The 19,535-nt window shown below is 37.9% G+C and overlaps 1 protein-coding gene across 1 annotated transcript in view; it reads left to right on the top strand.

Annotated features, from left to right (window-relative positions):
- Positions 1-19,535, top strand: part of ANO2 (anoctamin 2) — a 335,522-nt gene that overhangs the window by 153,275 nt on the left and 162,712 nt on the right. The window contains exons 10-12 of the mRNA XM_079140683.1: positions 8,693-8,827; positions 14,422-14,582; positions 19,349-19,431. Of these exons, the coding sequence (XP_078996809.1) occupies positions 8,693-8,827; positions 14,422-14,582; positions 19,349-19,431 (379 nt within the window). The remainder of the gene's footprint in view (positions 1-8,692; positions 8,828-14,421; positions 14,583-19,348; positions 19,432-19,535) is intronic.

The raw sequence follows: 19,535 nt of genomic DNA, 5'->3' as shown, positions 1-19,535 counted from the left end.
TTGGAGAGTTCAGACCACTTACATTATATGTTATTAGAGTTTTGTTTATTAATTTCTGCCATTTTGATTTATTTCTAATTCTCAATTTGGTCCCATTTCTCACTTCTTGGCCACTCTTCACATGAGATTGGTTCATTTGTGAGCTCGGGGGTTTGTTTTCTATTTCTTCTGTGTGAAGTAGTTCCTTAACTATTTTCTGTAGTGCCAGCTTAGTCATCATGAACTCTTTTAGTTTCTTCTTATCTTGTTTTGTTTCTTCATCAATTCTGAAGGATAGTTTCGCTGGATATGGTAATCTTTGTTGACAGTTATTTTCTTTCAGGACTTAGAACACATTCAAAACCCTTATGGCTTTTAGAGTCTGTGAGGGGAAATATATGTAATTTGGATTGACTTTCCTCTAAATATGACCTGACATTTTTCTCTTGAGGCTTTTGAAATTCTATCCTTGTTCTATAAATTATGTATTTTAATGTGTTGTGGAGAGGATATTTTTAAAAATTTTTGTCTATTTGAAGTTCCAAATGCATTCTGTATCTAGATGCCCATCTTATTCTCAAGGTTGGGAAAAATTTCTATTTACCAAAGAGGTTATTCATGCCATTAGCCTGTATCTCTTACCCTCTTTATTTAAAAATGATTCTTAAATTTAGTCTCTTAATATTGTTCCAGAGATCTTGTATATTCTGATCATGGTTACTTATTTTATTTACTTTAATACTGTCTGAATGTCCAAGGCTGGCCACTTTGCCTTCCAACTCTGTGATTCTGTCTTCGTTGTGGTCTGGTCTGTTAGAGATACTTTTAATTGAATACTTTATTTGATTTATTATGTCTTTCATTTCCAAGATTTCTGTTTGGTTCTTCTTCAATATTTCTATCTTCTTCTTGAAATTTTCATTCATATTTGATACTTATGTCCTTAATTCATATAATCGTTTTTTCCTGTGTTCTCTTGGAATTCATTGATCATTTTAATAATCATCTTTCTGAATTCTTTATCTGATATTTCATTTGTTTCAATATCTTTTGAGTCAGTTGTTGGTGAGTTTTGAACTTTAGGGAGTGTCATGTTACCTTGCATGTTACAAGAGAATTTGTCTGTTATCAGGAGAATGGAGAGAAAGAAAAATAAAAGAAGCAATCATACAAAAACAAAACAAGGTAAGATGAAAATTAGCAAACCAAAAATCCTAATTCTCAGAAACAAGACAGGGAAAAATAACTATCGTAAAAAAGTGCTAAAATGGGAAACATATGTATATGCTTATATATCCTTGAACCAATCAGCATAATCAAGAACATTAAAAAATGGAAAAAAAGGATTCTTAATGAAAAATAAAAGAATTGTCTCCACTGCGGTGGTGATCAAAACAGTCAATTAGGTGGTTATTGCCTACTCCTGACTATCCTGTTCTTTCCATTTCTTCTTGGGATGTGGAGAGGGAAATTGAGGGTGGGGATATGAATCTGAATTAGTGGTAGGGATTGTTAACTCCTTCTTCTTTATGTTGCTCACTGACCTGCCTGTTGGAGTATCCTGAAATTTGAAGTTGGTTAAAATAGTTCTCAGATTCTCTTTTCACTGGTATAAGGTAGGATAAAATGGGAAGTATTGTCAGTTAGAGTTTTAACTGCACAGATCAGATCTGTGTACTCCCAGGGTGGGACTGCTAGAGAATTTTGTGAGGAGAGTTCTGGAAGCTGGGGATTATGTCTAAGCAAACCTTAAAGATTTTGTTGGGTGTTATCTGCTCTAGAGATATTAGATCAACAGACCAATATGGCCAGGCAGATGCCAATCTCTGTTGAGAATCTGGATCTCTCAGCAACCTCCCAAGAATTCTACTCACAGGGTAGGGGAGACATGCACTCTACTGCTTACAAATACAGCCTTTCCAGACTTAGTTTCTGTTATATTCACACCTGTCTGTTCAATTTCCAGACCCTCTTTGGCTCATATGGGCCACTAGACTCAAATGAAAAATTAGTAGCACATTCCTCCATTTTTCTGACTTGAATTCCCTGGTACAGTCTTCTATGTGCCTGTTTCACATACAGACCACACCCTAGACCACACAGTAGGTACTTGCAAGAACTGTATGTTAACATTTGCTATGATCTCCTGGGCTTTTGTATCAGCAAGCTCCAGCATGTCCTCCTCAAGATGACTCCTATCTTGGCTCTCCATTTGCCAGTTTAGAAATACAGCACTTTTCAAACACCAGTTCACTGTACAGTCTCTGGATTAGCTAAGTTCAGGGTGCTTTTCTGATCTTCATGTTTTTCTGTGCCAAATTTGTCTATTATGTTTCTCTGTGTGTGTTATTCTTGCCCTCTGCAGTTAACCAGTACCACTGCTGTCACAACCAACTCAACTCCAATGTACTCTCTCTTGTTCTTTTTTCAATGCACATGAATTTCTGAGTCTCTAAGAGATTCTTTCCAATATGGAATTTCAGTGAATTCCCTCTTTTACTTACCTTGTGGAGAAGCATTTCTCCCACTGCTTGAAGCTCAAGCCACAGAGTAACTGGAAAGGCAGACTTCCTCTTCAATTTTGGGTTTTAGTCTTCATGTGATATAAAGTCAGACAATGATTTTGTGAAAAGAAATAATAAATCTGACAAAAGTGTAAAAGGATTCTTCCAAATTCTGTGTAGTAAAGAAGCTACAAGGCAAGGATAGAATCAAGGGATAGAGCAGGTCACTCATTAGCCTTTGAAGAGAGAGGGAAGAGGAGTTAGTTCGGGTTGCTGGTGATGGGGATGATGAAGTATGGTGGGGTTTGATGCATTTTTGAAAGTCAAGTCTATAGATTTTGCTGAAAAATTGGTAGTAGAATTTGATAAAAGAGTAAAGGATTATTACTTCAATGGTTTTATACTGAACAACCGAATTGTGGTTCTGTATACCCAGTATCTGGAAGCCTGGTGGGGAAGAGTTTAAGTCCAGGTTTAAGTGGCCAAAATATCAAGAGATCCACTTCAGACTCATCAACCTTGACTGTTACTAGCCATCCACAGGGGAATATTGAGTAGGCTGGTGAAACCACGAGACTAGAAGCCAATAATCTGGAAGACCATGAATTACTGTGATACCCTCTCATTCCATTCCCATGAATAACCAGAAAATAAGGTTTCTGTACTGTTTGAGGTCATTAGAACCTACAACCACTGCTGTTAACATTCGTAATGCTGACCTGTAAAATAATCCAGCCTGCCTCTGTGGTGTGGCATAGTAGTGAAGAGCAAGGTATTTTGGTCCTCAGGATTACAATTTGAATTCAACCCAGGAACTTCATTAACTGGGGCAAGGTATCTACATTTAAGGTCCATTCTCTCATCTATTAAATGGTGGATATAATTCTACTTCTGGGGTTTCCACACAGTGTTGTGTATTTTGTAGCTTACCCATACATGCCTGGCTGAGGGGTTATGTGGAGGCTGAAATCCAGATCGCACTCCTCTCCAAACCTGTGAACTATACACTATTGTGTATTCCTGTGGAATGAACATTTTCATTCACACAAGGATGGAAAGACATTATTTTCTTGCCCCAATTTACATCTTTTTGAGGAGTCTTGTGAGGACCATCAGAGATAATGCATGCAAAATATTCAGTATAGTATCAGGAATGAAGCAGGCACTAACAAACAAACAGACCTATTTTATTTTATTCTATTCTTTTCTGACTATTTTGTCCCATCCCATCCCACCCCATCTTAGTCCATTCCATTCTATTTGATTTGATTCAATTCCATTCCTGTCTCTCCTAGTGTGGAGGCATGGCTGTTAACAGGTCCTTCCGCTCACTAATGAGAACATATAAACAGGTAGAAAGACCTTGATCAGGAAAGACTTCATTAAGATAACTAAGGAGGATTGGATTTATCCTAAAGAGACCATTTTTTAAGGCATAAGGAGATCAAGATGACTATAACTGTTTTGCATGTCTGAATCTAACCATTATTGAATCTTAACATTAATTTTTAACTAATCATACAATTTTCAGGAAGCATTAAATGAAGTGTTATGTAGAAAGTCCTTCACTCAGAGTTGGGCACATGATACAAGCTAAATAAATGTTACATTTCCTCCCTTTCTCTCCAATGCTGGTTCCTTATCAACCATAGTCCACGTATATCATCTCAAAGAGTTGAGAGTAGAGAAAAATGACATTTAGAATTTTGAATATAAAACTCACATTGGCCCATCTCTTAGTTCACTAGGGAGAGGTTTTTGCTGGCTTCCCTGGCTTCTACTATAGCTGGGAATGTCCATGCTGCCTTCCAGAGAACCAGGGATTATGAACTTTAATTAAAGAGTCAAAACATATTCTCCAAAATTCCTGTACCTGCTTATAACACTGCTGAGGTCAACAAATCTGTATTTATTCCCTCTCCAGCAGGGACAGAAAAACCTGATTATTATTTTTTTTTTGTAAGGACAAGAAGGAAGGTATGTGTCTGCCATCCTACCTGGTTGATGTGGGCTTGGTAAGAGTTGAGAGCACAACTTGCCCCCTTTAGCTGGCAGGGCTGTCTCCCCAGGATTATGCCCTGATGCCATTTCCCTGATGATTAATTAAGTAAATCGAGCACTTTTGTATGTATTGTTCACTTGAACCTTTCTTGTGAAGTTTGATTCAAGTCTTTTTCCCACTTTTCTATTGGATTAGCTGCTTATTTCTCAATGGAAGAAATTCTTCAGGTGTTCTGGAAACACTCCCTTTGTTGAATAGCTGTTTTCAAGTATCTTGTTACTGTGTAGCCCTTTTTTCACTTTTGGTGTTATGGTGTTAGTGTTTGGTGAACAGAAGTTCTTCATGTGACTAGGATTTCAGAATAATATCATCAATAACAGTTAACATTTAATGTTAGTTTAAGATGTTCTCATAAACCTTGCTCATTTAACTTTCACACTAATAAAATGCTAAATGGGGAATTAGAGAAGTTGAGAAACTTTTCCAAGTCAGGAAACAGCAGAGGCAAGTTTCACATCCAGCCCTTCTGCTCCAGAGCTGTGTTCTGTGGTTTTTCCTATACCACAGAAGGTGCTGGTGTCTGCACCAGGGACAGTATTCAGTTCTTGCACATCTTTTGATTGACTTGCACAATCTTTTTCAATTGAACTAGTTGCCAGTTTTTAAAAATTATTGATTTATGCTCTCATGTTTATTTTTTCCTTCCTTCTGCTTCCTTTGAATTGAATTTACTCCCTTTTTTTCCAGTTACAGTATGAGTTTAGATTACTAATTCAAAACTCTCTTGTTTTTTAATGTAAGTATTTAAGGTATAAATTTCCTTATAAACCTGGATTCATGGCCATACCACAAATTTTGGTTTGTTGTGTTTTCATTTTTATTCAGTTGAAAATACTTTTTAACATACTTGGTGGTTCTTCTTTGATTCATAAGTTGTTTAGAAGGACACTGTTTAATTTCTAAATGTTTGGGAATTTTCCCAGATATCTTTCTGTTGTTAATTTTTAGTTTAATTTTGTTGTAGTCAGAGAATAAAATATTTAATTACTTCCATCCTTTTAAGCTTCTTAAATTTGTTAAATTTGTTTTATTGCTCAAAATATGGTCTATCCTGGTCAAGTTTATTGAAAAGAATGTATTTTCTTCTGTTGCTTAGTGGAGTATTCTTGGTTGAGTTGGTTTGCAGTACTTTCTATATCTTTATTGATTATATGTCTACTTGTTCTCTTAATTACTAAAAGTATTAATATCCCTACAGATGTTCCCTGTGATTTTTTGAGTTTATGACTGTGTGAAAATGATATTCATTCAGTGGAAATCATACTTCAAATTTTGAATTTTGATCTTTTCTATGACTAGTAGTATATATCACTTAATATTATTTTGTCATGCGGCATAGTGGCAGGGAGCAAAGTTCCAATCAGCTATTCAATCATGGGGGCAAACAACTAATATTTTACAGTGTCCTGTGTTGTTACTAAGCTATGATGTTTGATAGGTTAGGTATATTAAGTACTTTTTCAACTTATAATATTTTCAGCTTATGATAAGTTTATTTGGTTATAACTCCATCACAAATCAAGTAGTAGCTGTAATTTGTTTTTGAAGATCTGTTTGTTTATCCTTTTAGTTCTAGCAGGCTTTACTGAATGGTTTTGAAAATTCCCATATACACTTTAAGATTATTAGGCTATTAGATTTTCTTGCTGAAGTGAACTCTTATAGTGTCCCCCTATGTTTCTGGTAATGTTCTTTGTTCTGAAGTCTACATCATTTCAACTTTCTTTTGATTACTCCTTTACTTATATTCTGAATGTCTTTATATTTAAAGTGGAATTCTTATTTATTGGAAGAAAAAGTTTACTGTAGAAAAGTTCTCTTCAAATTAGCAAAAATTAAATGAAATTCTAGTAGATTTTTTTTAAAGTGGTTTTCTTGTGAAAACTATATGGTTGAGTTTTACTTTCTTTTCCAACCTCACAGCCTCTGCCTTTTAATTCAAGTATTTAGATCATTTACACTTAATATAATCATTAATGTATTTGAATTTTAAATCTACTATTTTACTATTTGTTTTCCACTTATTCCATCTGTTCTTTGTCTCTCTTCTTCTTTTCCTCCTTCTTTTGAATTGATTATATTATGTGATTCTGTTTTATCTCCAATATTGATCTACTAGTTATATACAGTTTAAAATTATTTCAGTGATTTCTTTAGGTTTTACAAAATACATCTTTTTTCTACTTTATTGGTTCATTTTAGTTATATTTTGATAGTAGAATCCATTTTGATATAATTGTACAAACATGGCAAAATGCATCTTTAATGCATCACATTCTACTTTCAGTATTACATCACTTCACAAAAACCTGAAATGATATAACTCTTAGGAGAAAATTGGAAAACCTAGTAAACATTGGAAATAGCAATGATATCTTGGATGTGACATTAAAAGCACAGGTAACAAAAAGTATAAATAGATAAACTTGATTATAGCAAACTGAAAAGCTTCTAAACAGAAAAGGAAACAATCAAGACTGAAAGCAACATGAAGAATAGGAGGACATATCTGTGAAGCATACATGTGGTAAAGATTTTGTCCAAAAATAGAAGAGACTCCTACAAGTCATTAGCGAAAAACAACAAAAAATGTTCACAGCCTCATTACTCACAATTGCCAAAATGTGGAAACAGCCCAAGTGTATATCCACAGATATGTGAGTAAACAAAAGATGGTATATACATACAGTGGAAAACTATTCATCCTTACCAAAGAAGGAAATCCTGCCATTAGTGGCAATATGGATGGACTTGGAGGACATTATGCTAAGTAAAATAAGCTAGCTACAAAAGGACAAATATTGCATGATCTGTGAGAAATTTTAAATTATCAAACTCATAGAACCAAACAGTGGTAACCAGGGGCTGCAAGGAGGGGAAAGCAGAAGGATGTCAGACATAGGGTAAAAAATTTTCATTATGCAAGATGTATAAGTTCCAGAGTTCTTTGTACAACATAGAGCCTATAGTTAACAATAGTGTATTGTTCAATTAAAAGTATGCTAATAGGATACATCTTACATTAAGTGCTCTTAACAGAGAAGAAAAAAATAAAATTTATAAAAAGGAGCAGAAGCAGAAGGAAACTTAGAGGCAATGGATACATTTATGGTCTGATTGTTCTGATTGGTATCTCAGCATACTATGTAAAGTTAAATATATACAGTTTTTTTGTACACCAATCATACCTCAGTAAAGAAGTTTCAGAAATAAACAAAAATCACCCATAATCTTATCATCCTTAGAAACCATAACCAATATTTTATTGAATTTCTTGTAATGATTTTCTGAGGAGTGTGTGTATGTTTGTGTGTATAAGTATGAATGCCCAAATACAGTTTGTGTGTTTTGTTTATATAAGTTGATTCCAAAAAGGTGTGTTTTTCTGTAGGTTGAAATGAAAAAAAAAAGATAATATATTATTCACGTTTGGGAAAAATGCTGGCATTTATGCTGTGTGTGTGTGTATGTAAAATAACTCGATTTAACTTTTGAATGTTCTTATTACTGCATTATGTTATGTATAATGGTGCAATTCATTTTCAATACTCATACATGAATGAAATATAATATGCATTCTTCAGCACTTCCTCTTTCCTTCCCCTTCTGTTCCTCTTCCTCTACCCAACAGGTATTCCTTCTATTTATCTGTCATTTTTATGTGGTGCTTTATAGATATGCATAAAGATGGAATTCACTGTGAAATATTTATATATGCATATAGCATAGTTTGGCCTATTTCATTCCACAGTTGCACCCTTTCCGCATCAATACAATCATATCAGGTGATTTCAACCTACCTCTCCCACCAATAGATAGGTAATCCAAACATAAAATAAGTACGGTATATTTTTAGTTAGCCATAAAGGCTGGGTTTCTTCTTACAGCTATCTATTTCACAGGAACAGCCAAGACAGGTGTCTATATGTGATTCCCGTGGAATACAGTTAATTTCGGAAAAGACAGACTAGTTGTTGATTCTGAGCACCAAGGTGCACCCTTTCACAAGTGATCTGCATCCCTTTGTGTTTATTATAAGAACAAATGAGTATTTATAATAACTACTGTTAGACATAGAACAAATAGAAACAAGGGAAGTATATGATGTTCTTAATATGCATTTCATTTTCTTTTCTTTCTTTACTAGAAAATATTTTGGAGAAAAAATTGGCCTGTATTTTGCCTGGCTGGGGTTATATACGTCATTCCTCATCCCATCTTCTGTAATTGGGGTGATTGTCTTTCTTTATGGATGTGCAACTATTGAAGAAGATATTCCCAGGTAAGGCAGTTTTAAAGAAAGAGGGTTGATTCCCAAATGTCAGTAGTGTGGAGTTTCTTAGTTGCAAGTACATTTCACATGCTTCCTTCCAAACTCCACATTCTCTGTCTTCCTTTTCTTGCCACACATGTAACTTCCCTCCAGAGAGATTGGGGAGCTACAGATTCTGGGAATGGCTTCACAGCCATGCTGGATGTAACCCTCTTCCTTCCCTAGTGGAGCTTTTCCCCAGTGCTGGGGTCTGGGCAGGTGAATGATACTGGATAGGAGGAAAATACCAGAGAAATGATTTTTTTTCCCCTCTTCATGACGTTTTTCTCTAGTTTCTCATAAGACTCAAGGCAGGGTGTGTAGAACAGCATTGGATAGAAATCACATGTCTGTGTGGTCAAACATTGTTGGAATAAAATATTGTGTGGAAGCAGGATGTTCTAAAACCAAGGAAGGTCAGTAGATGGTTCAGGAGTCAGAAACTGCAGGAAGTAACAGGCCCCATGGCAGGGCTCTTGGAGATCTGACATAGACCAAAGGCTGCTCCTTACAGTAGAGAGACAGCCTACAAAGGAAACAAGCTCTTTAGGGCTGACAGGGTTACATATTAACTGTGTGGCTGGACTGTTCACTCCCTGAGTCTTTGTTTCCTGGCTGTAAAACAGTAATAATAAAGGCTAACTCATGGTGTTGTGAAGATTAAAGGAGACAGTATCTGGCACATAGCTGAGATTCAATAAATAATTACTAAATGAATCAAAATATATGGAAAAAGTACAAGAGACAAAAATGCTTAGCTAACATTTAGAACTATCATTGCAAACTGATGAATGGTTAGTGTATTTTAATATTCTTTTGGTTGCAAATGATAGAAATGCAACTTGAACTAGATTGAGCAAAAGACAATTTACTATAAGGGTTCTAGGGTGACTCCAGGAACCCAGTGTGGGCACATGGATGGCCAAACAATACTTGGGGTCTCCTGTTTATCTCCTGTCTCTGGTTCTTTCTAGTATTTATTGGTTCAACTACAGATTTTCTCTATTTTATGTATGCATTGCTGCAGCTCATAAATATTATGAGAGCTTTATACTCAGTTGATATCAAGTGAGGAAGTCTTATTGGCTCAGTTTAAGTTAGGTAGAGATCCTGTACCAGTCAGTGGTGGCCCTGGGCACAATCAGTCTATAGCAACGTGGTATTCCTCTGGTAGCCAGGTGGATTAGTAGGATGGGAAGATTATGGGTGCCCACTATACTTAGGGGCCATAGTTGGGGGGTATAGTGGCATTCTGAAGGAAGGACCCAGAACTGTACTTGTTGAGGAAAATGTATCCACCAGTGGGCAGGATCCAGATGATTCTTCTTGCCACTCTGACTCTATAGAAATGGTCTTGAAAATCAAAGTAGCATTGATATCAGTATGCAGAATAAAGTTAAATAACTTGGTGTAAGAGACAAAAGCTTTTATATTTTTGGTATAAAACTCTAGTATCATCTGTCAAGTGTTCTTCATTGGGAGTTCTGGGACCTTTGTGACAAGATATTGATTTTTAAGTTTCTAATTGGTTTTAGGGCTTCCCCAGCCCATCTATCATGAAGGAAGAAATAATACTCAAACACCTATCTTTTGCCAGGCATAGTGTTAGGTGGTTTTTATATACTAGTTTCTTTACTTCCATAAGAGATCAGTGTTGTAAAATCTGTATGTTAAGTAGTATTATTTCCACTTAGAGATGGAGAAACTCATGCCAAGTGAGATCACTTAAATTGTCCATGTTCAACTGCTAATAATTTTCAGGGATGGGAGGTGAACTATTTTGCTTCCTGTTTTAAAGTCTTTGCCTTTTCCAGTGAACAGTGAAGTTTTCAGAAGGCTCAAACCCTTCCTGGCAGCCCAGTAACTTCACTGGAGGCTGCCTGGGTATGTTCTCAGAAAACATGGCTCTTGTTTTCCTTGTCTAGTTGTGATTCCTGGATGTCTGACCTCAGACTGATCAAAACAGGAAAACCCCATAGTGTTCACGGGGAAACAGGGCAGTGTGGTGGGTGGGGTGCCCATGTGCTGGGTCACATCAGGACTTAGAACTTGTGCCCTGGATCCCCATATGGGAATACATGTGGCAGCAACCACTGCAGCTGGAAATGGCCACGGCCTGCACATGCTACAGAGTTTTCTGTCTAGCCGGAGGCACGCACACCACACATTCACACACATCCACGTGTGCAGGGATGCACATGTGTAAATGCAGTTGTTATCATGGCTGATGTGTTGTGGCCCTTGGAGCATGTCATAGTCTACCACCTATGAAGAGCAACCCACGGGTGGGTTTTGGGATCAATTTAATGGGTTATTTTTTAAATGAACTATGATGAAATAGGACAGTATTACATTAGTATTCATTACAAGCAGGAAGGACAAATGTTTAATGAGATGTATTTCAGCAATATAAGTGTGTTTGTGAGGGTAAAGTGTGGATGTATTTGCATACTGGAGTCTCATATGTTTTTTAAACTGTAAATAACAGTAAAGAAAGTTTGAAATTGACTAATATAAAATTTAAATTTTGATTGTTGGTTGTCAGACTCAAGATAGAGTGTAGTAAATTGGGAAGATGTAAATAATAGAAATAATAGGCATTTTATATGTAAATACCTTTTAAAAAATAACTGCTCTTTAAACATAATTGCAAATCCATCAAAAGCCCAAGATTTATGGGCCTAATGGAAACACACAAAATACCACTTCTCATCAACAAAGGAATATTCACTAAATCCCAATATTGAATCTAAATAAATTATACTCTTTATAGTTCTGTGTCTATCAGCCCAATAACTCCTAAGTGTGGTTAAAAATTTGCGCTATTTTGGGGGATTGTTTTAGAGATTATGTAAAACATTAAATGGTACCCTTTATTCCACAATAATAACTTTGATGTGAGAGATATATTCATAAATTGGTAAGTAATAATTCCATATGTATGTGACATATCTATAGAACTTTACTTACCAAGGGACTGGTTTCATTTGTTAAGCACTTACTTACATGGATAAGGGAAGATTGAAACATTTTTTGGAAAAGGCAATTAATCCAAACTGTATTGGGAAAAAAGTTTGTTATTTTGGGCCTGAGACCTTAATAGCAGATGTTTTGTCTGAATTTCCTGAATAATTGCCTCTTTGTACCTCTCTACTTTGTGCTAACAAGTCCTGCCTTACCCAACTTGTGAGCAATGATTCACTCTTATGAACTCCAATTGCTTTAGGGTCTTGGTTCAGTTGATTGTCAGGTCATTTGTCAACCTTCCTATGCTTTCTAAAGAAAACGATGGGTTGAAGAAATACAACATTAGATTTATAGCCACTATTACTTCTCACTGGAGATCTGAATATTTTATACAGCTAGTGAGTAACTCAGACATGATTTCAGTTCTAGGTGGACTTCCTCATCCTTCATCTTGTCCAGAGGCAGCCTCTTTCAGGGGATACAAAATAATTTTAATATCATTTTGAGACAGAATATCTCCAGACTTTTGTTAAAATTGCTTATATCAAAAAATACATAGCAAGCATTCTGACTTCAAATTTAAATGATTAGAGAATGATCCATGCTATGGTAGCTGCCATTTTGTACAAGTGATTGATAGGTGCCTGCACTCTAATTTAAAAAGCCAATAATTTACACAGCACTTATGTTTCAAAGTGCTTTGCACCAAGTTGGTTGCTAATACTTTTTTCATTCCTGACCTTTTAGCATTAACTAGATTTAACTAAGGTTAATTTAACTAGAATTATTTGTCTTCCCAGTCTGTGCTTAAAAAACTGTGAACAAAGTGAAGTTCCTCACATATGTACTTGAAGGGCAGCACTGAGACATGGCTTAAAAGCAAAGCTTTTACAAGAACTTACACAGAAAATCTATTTTCTTTGTAAATCTGTTTTCTAAGAGGACACTCTCTTCTTTGAAAGTAGCAATTCCTTCTCATCCACCTTGTGAACATTTGCCTGACTCAGAAGACTAAAATAAACTTTGTTCTCCACTTGCCAATAGGAACGAGCCCAGGTGAAACTAGCACAGCAGAACTTATTGCTAAGATATTACCATTTAATATTTTCAATGTGAATGAGTCATTTTTATTGACACTTACCAGTGCAGGGCTTAGCAGTAAGTCAGTGGAGGAACTAGGATTTATCCTCAGAGACCTAGAGTTTCCATTCTCTCACACAGAAGGCCTTTCCCTACTGGGGACTTAATAGTTCATTAAAAACAGAAGCCTAGAAGCTGGAACTTGACAGAAAGTGACAGCTCTCAGTAAATCTCCCACTCTTCAACTTATTAATGAAGAGGGAAATAGACACAGTGTTCCTCAACTTCACGGGTTTCATGGAAGCCCTTCTTTGAACACAGGGCACCAGCTCCCCCACCGGGCAGTGAAGTCCCCATCATCAGTCATGCTCTGCAGCGCCCTCTGCTGCCTTTTTCTATAGAAAACAGCTCTGGTTTTCAGCCCAGGACGCCCTGCGTCCCCATCACTGTTCTTCCAGCTGCTCTGTGGAATAGCCAATGTCTCATTTTCATGAAATTTTGAGTTCTCCCCTTTTCCCCCAAAGCCCTGAACCATGAGCTTAACAATCCACCTATTACACACTAAAGTGATAAGTTCATTCATTTTCCTGCCATGTTATAATGTGAAGGGATATTGAGGAAGCCTGTCAGTGCTGGTAATTCTTTGAGTCTTATTTGTAAGCATTCATAGGAGCCTAAATTTGTTGGATCCACCTAATCACCTAATGAATGAATGGAATTTCTAATATACTCATCCACCCACTAAGTAGAAGTATCCTTGGAATAGGGTAGAATTTGGGCACTTGATATTATATGGTTCATGCTTCTTTCTCCAAGTATCAGAGAATCTAGACTTTGGAAGAATTTTCTTACTCTTTTGTTTGGCCTAATCCTATTTCATGGTAATGATGATTCTTATTAGATTGAGGCTGTTAAACTTTATTCTACAAATGGCCATACAGTGAATGTTCTAGAAAAGGGCTTCCAACCCAGCTTTATTACGTTCTTTCTCCCATGGATGTATTTTAGAGCTTGTGCTGGTCCAGCCATACATTCATGTCTGTTTCTACTTGTGACCCATACCACACATCTGTGAGTCAAACAGTAGGGTTTAAGAAGAAAACAGGTATTTGAAGAATGGATGATGAAATCCAGCTTCAGGCAGGTGATTAACTCACAGTTGTTGATGCTTGCTACCAGCCTCACAGACTCAACACATTTTGAATAGACTTTTTGGGGCATCATTCAACACACAATATTTCTGACATATGGTCACTAACTTTCTGGGACACATCTAGAGACAGGGAGTTCCATACATCAGAATAAGGATCATTTGTCTTTTTTTTTTTTTTTTTTTTTTTACAAAATATAAGTAACACTTTCAAGATGAAGAATTCAATACTAACTTTTTGATATTCCTTACTTATGGATTTGATAAACTCAACCATAGATTTGGAAATGGGGGATCTTTTGAGGGTGATTTGCCTATAATTAGGCCCTGCTTGAGTTCCATCTAACCCAGCATCTATCCATGGCAGCAAAGAGATGTGTGACCAGCAGAATGCCTTTACCATGTGTCCCCTGTGTGACAAATCCTGTGATTACTGGAACCTCAGCTCAGCCTGTGGAACTGCAAGGGCCAGCCACCTGTTTGACAACCCTGCCACCGTTGTCTTCTCCATCTTCATGGCTCTGTGGGGTAAGTTGGTCATCATGGGGCTTACATGGGGACTACCTTTAGAGCTACCAAGCTCTAAAATTCATAGTCTTTGGTTTGCTTTCTTTAGTATATTTTCTTCATATCCCAGAAAGTATTTTAAGGACAATGTCTTTCTCTTCTTTACTCATAAACAGAAAAAAGAGTATCCTTCATGACCTTATCCATTTTCTCTTAGATAAAGTAACGTTAAACCCATACTGGCCTCATGTATGATTTCAAGATTTGAAAGCACCTACCATACCCATGAGATGCTCTATGCACATTTCCTTAGTTGTGTAAAATCATAGATATTGTGCCATTTAAGACTCAGAGTAGTGGCATGACCCCCATGGTCAGAGAGTTAGCTGGTAGTAAAAGTGGGCTAAAATCTGACCTCCTAACCCCAGGTTCAGTGCTATTTTCAAGACACCATGAGTGTAGATTGAGGAGATTTTATTTAGTACCAGAGTGGTGTCTTCTGTATTTCCACCAGAGAGTTTTGAGAAGGAAAGAACAAATAGTGTCTTTACTTCCCTCCTCTTCTTTCCCCCCCAAGAGTATCAAAGTAACAAACTTGCTCTGAACCATACTTATCACATAATAGAAACACACACACACACACACACCCATGCACACACACTCACTCCTACTCTTAAAAACTAACCTGGAACAACCACCCATGGCAACTGAATCTTTCTGAAACAACACACCCATGTGTTTTATCAGAAGACAAAGTCAACATGTTTCAGTTCATGAGTGGCCACCTGCTCTTTGCTCATCATTGGATGTGCAGGCTCTTAGTGTTCCCATTGGGTCACAGACCAGCAGGACCACAGTCTTGCTCTAGAAACTGCTTGATTTATTGCTGCCTCTGCGGGACCTGGAGGACATGCCAAGATGGGGCATGAGTCACATATCCCAAAAAGGGTGAGAAGGAGGAGAGGGAGAGGTCTGTCCACAGTAGTGCAGGAAGAACAGGAACACAAACTTTCTCTATTCCCCATGGGGATCTGTACTTGGGTGGAGACAGAACTTAGCTGGAAAAAGTCCTGTACAGCTAAGCCGCCACAGAAAACTTCCAGGGTGCATGCTAGTTTCCAGAAAGAACAACAGCTTCCCAAGAGCACATGGGCTGTGAAAAGTTGAAGCAGTAAACAGGAGGAAATGAAGCCTATGGCCATACAGCTCTGGAATTATCTATAAGAAGGGTCAGGAGAGCTAAGAGAAGTTGGATTTGTTGCCCGGTAGGTCATAGGCAGCTCTGTGTCTCTTCTTAAGCAGGGGCATTTTGTAATTACCCTGAGATCCACCTGAACTGATTTGGAACCCGGAATACATGTTAGTTTTTTGATATATTACAACCCTAATTCCCAATAGTTCATCTCGTGGATACTACCACCACTGAATAGCTAAAACATAATGACTTTGGGTCCATGATTCCTCAAAAACTTTCCTGGGACACAAAATATCTGGTAGACAATTGTGGTTTTCACTTGTACTTTGTGGTTTCAAGCCCCAACAAGTGCCTTTCATCTTTCCTCAAAAGCTATGATGAACATACACCCCCACCACTTCTAAGATCCTCAATCATTTACCACCTCCACCCCTGTAAAATACAGAGGGTAGGATTGTGCCCAAGCTTACTGGCTTTGGAGAGGTTTTTATTTTTTTTAACAACTGTGCTGTGCTTTATGAAATTATGTATTTGGTTACAGCAGCCAAGAGCCCTAGGCATGATTGCCCACAAATTACAATTAAAAATTATAGCAATGCCTCTCATTACCATGATTATTTTGATTAGTGGTGTTGTGTTGGGTGGGCCTGGGCCAGGGCCCAGGTCTGCCAGGAATAGACCAGGAAGAGGTGGTTCTGTGTGAAGAGAGATGGGCTCTCTTGGTGGCAGTGAGAATGGTGTTTTTGGGAACTTGGGGTCTTAAAGATACTAGTCAACAGGATGGGAGTCTGCAGGAAACTTCAGGCCCAACCCTGCTGCATTCTCACTTTAAACTCCAAGAAACTTTAGGATAGTGAAGCCCTATTGAAGAGGATGTAAAGAGATAGAGTTTCTGAAATCTTTTCTGAATAGAGATGAAGGACTACAAGTTAGGGATCAGGGATCAGGCTGTCTTCAAAGTATATTCCAGTTCTGTTCCTCATCAGCTCTGTTGTAGCAAGTACATGTGGACCTAGCCCTGTGTCACTAAAGTCAGTGCTCTTAAAATGTGGACCTAGCTCTGTGTCTTAAAATTGATACTCTTAACCAAGGTGCCATGTTACCTTGGGAATGATACACTTCAAGCATCACTTCTGTAAATGGTATAAAACAATACCTACTCTGTTGTGCTTTTATGCCAGGTGAATGAGGTATATGCAGAGCAGTTAGCATAGTTCCTGACATAGAACATGCACGCAGGAGCTGTGAGCTGCTCTTTGAGGCATGGCCTTCCCCTGTCCCCATGACTCATCTTCCCATTACTGCTTTGCTCCTCTCCTCTGTTCCCACAGTCTGACTTCCTGTTCTCATGGAGACCTTACTTGGTCAGCACTCTGAGCCCTGCTGTTTGCACACTGTCCTTAGCACCATAAAAAGTAAAGACTTTCCCCTACTTTCGGAGTGTCTCTAGGCCAACATCTGTGTAAGGGGGTCAGGTGGCACTCATGAAAAATGCTTCAACTCTGAGGGAGAAAACCATATACGTTAGTGCATCATAATGTAGCTGCAAGTAAATAAATATAGCTTTAAGTAATTGGATAGTCAACTAGTACACAGGTGTTTGCCATTCCCAGTTCTGTGCTATACCCAAGTTAAAGATAGGCAACTATGAGCCCAGGAAGAGTTGATAGCCCTGATAAAGCATGGAAGACTTGAAATAGCAGACAGCAGTCAAGCCCAGCATGTTGTGAGGGCCACCTGGGCCCCTACCAGAGCTAGAGGGTCAGCTTTAGGGAGTGTCACATCCCTTCCCTTTCCAAGGTGCCATGACCAAAAGGACAATATGATTGTAGAGGAAGAGGGAACTTGATCTGTCTGTGGATAGGAGGAGGCAGGAAACCTGAGGGTAGGATAGGAAAGGGGACATTCTGCACAAGATGAGGATGTAGAGAACTAAGGAACTTAGCAGCAATGCGGGTGTGAGGTATGTGTTGATAGTGAGAAATTTCCATAGAGGAGTGTGTCAGATGTTCATGGTCCCAACATCCAGAGGGAACATAGACCATAAGGAGCCACTGAAAGTTTATGTAGGGGAGTGTCGGCATTTTCCCTCTGCCCACTCTTTTTCATTGCCCAAATCCCATTGCTGGCTAAATCCCAACTCATGCCTCCTCTGACAGCTAGCAGTCCTCTTTTGCGTACCCATAGTTTTCTGTCTATGTCATTCTTTAAGTCTCTATATTTTTATGCCTTGTATTATAGTTGTTTACAGTCTGTCTTTGCAGAATGCAAACAATTTAGAAGCAAAATCTGCATCAGATTCACCTAATCTCCCACACAATGGTGTCTAGAACAGTGTTTTGTACATCGAAGATATCTTCATTGGGGATATTATTTTTGCAGGATTAGACATCTACTCAAGCTTACTTAAAATACAAGAGATTTATTGTAAAAAAGCAAGAGGCAAACTCAAGGATGTAGGAGATGAAATATAGCCAGGCTTCCTGGGAGTTTGGAGTTGGGGAAACTATTAGAAACTGAAGCCTTCCCTCTTTTCCTCAGGTGCTACCTGGTTTCTCTTATCTCTGCTTCTCTTTTTGTCTCCTCTTTTCAATTTTCTAAAGACAGAATCTGACCAATCCATTAGCAGAACCTAGATCAGGTGTTCAACCATAGCAGGACAAGCTTTGGCTGTAGGGTTATAGTGGTGCAGGTGGCAAGTTTTGCCTAGAGCATATTGGACTTGTCTTTGGGGAAGCCATGGTCAAACTGACAGATGAGTAGGGATGGTAGGCATTATGCAAATCTTTTCTGAACAAATTCCCATTTGCTCAGTATGAGAATTTGTTCAGAATGAGTGCATGCTCTTTATGGAGATTATTCTACGTAGGTTGAGTCCAGAGTTGAGTCTCCAGACTCTGGAGTCAGTTCTACCTGGAGTCAGGTAGAACTATTAAGAGGCTGTTACGTTGTCTCAGAATGAGATTATTAGGGCCAATAGAAAAGAAGTGGTGCTGGGGACAGAAAGAAAGAGATGGGAGAAAGAGATTCTGACAAAGGTACAGGAAGAATACATACATAGACAAGATGACTCTGATTAAATAGCCTATGAGTCCCTCCATTTTTATTTTCTTCAATCTTCCATCTTCCCTTCATTTTGTGGAATCAAATCTAACCCTTTTCTCATAACTTAGAAGTAGGTAAAGGGGTGGTATGAGTGTGTCCCTTTAGTATAGCCACACACTACATAATGTTTTGGTTAACAAAGGACCACGTATATGATGGTGGGCCCATAAGATTTTATCGCTAGTCACACCATAACTGTTTGTGTACCTACACCCTATGATGTTCATACGATGACACGATTGCCTCCTGCATACTTCTCAGAATGTTTCCCCTTCTTAAGTGACATATGACTGTGTATCTACAGGTGCTCAAGGATGTGGAATATTTTAAGAAGCTCAGTTAGAATTGGGAGACAAGGGCTAAGATTTAAAGAGAGCTTATAAATGTGAAATCTATATAACGTATCCCCCACCTCCCCTGGCAAAAGTGAAAAGGCTACTCAGAATCCACTCTTCAAAAATAATTGAATTTTTTCCTTCTTTTTAAGCTACCATGTTTCTGGAAAACTGGAAGAGACTACAGATGCGACTAGGCTATTTCTGGGACCTGACTGGTATAGAAGAGGAAGAAGTGAGTTCCCTTGTACACTTCTCTGGGCCCTTGCTTTGCTTTGACCCTGGAAATACACTCTCTTCTGTAAGATAGCCATGGATGTTTGCTGTCTCCTCAGCCAG

This window comes from Sciurus vulgaris (assembly GCF_902686455.1).
Source record: "Sciurus vulgaris genome assembly, chromosome: 5".
NCBI classification, from domain to species: domain Eukaryota; kingdom Metazoa; phylum Chordata; class Mammalia; order Rodentia; family Sciuridae; genus Sciurus; species Sciurus vulgaris.
The sequence above is the reverse complement of the archived record's forward strand: the minus strand, read 5'-3'. Positions and strand labels throughout refer to the sequence as shown.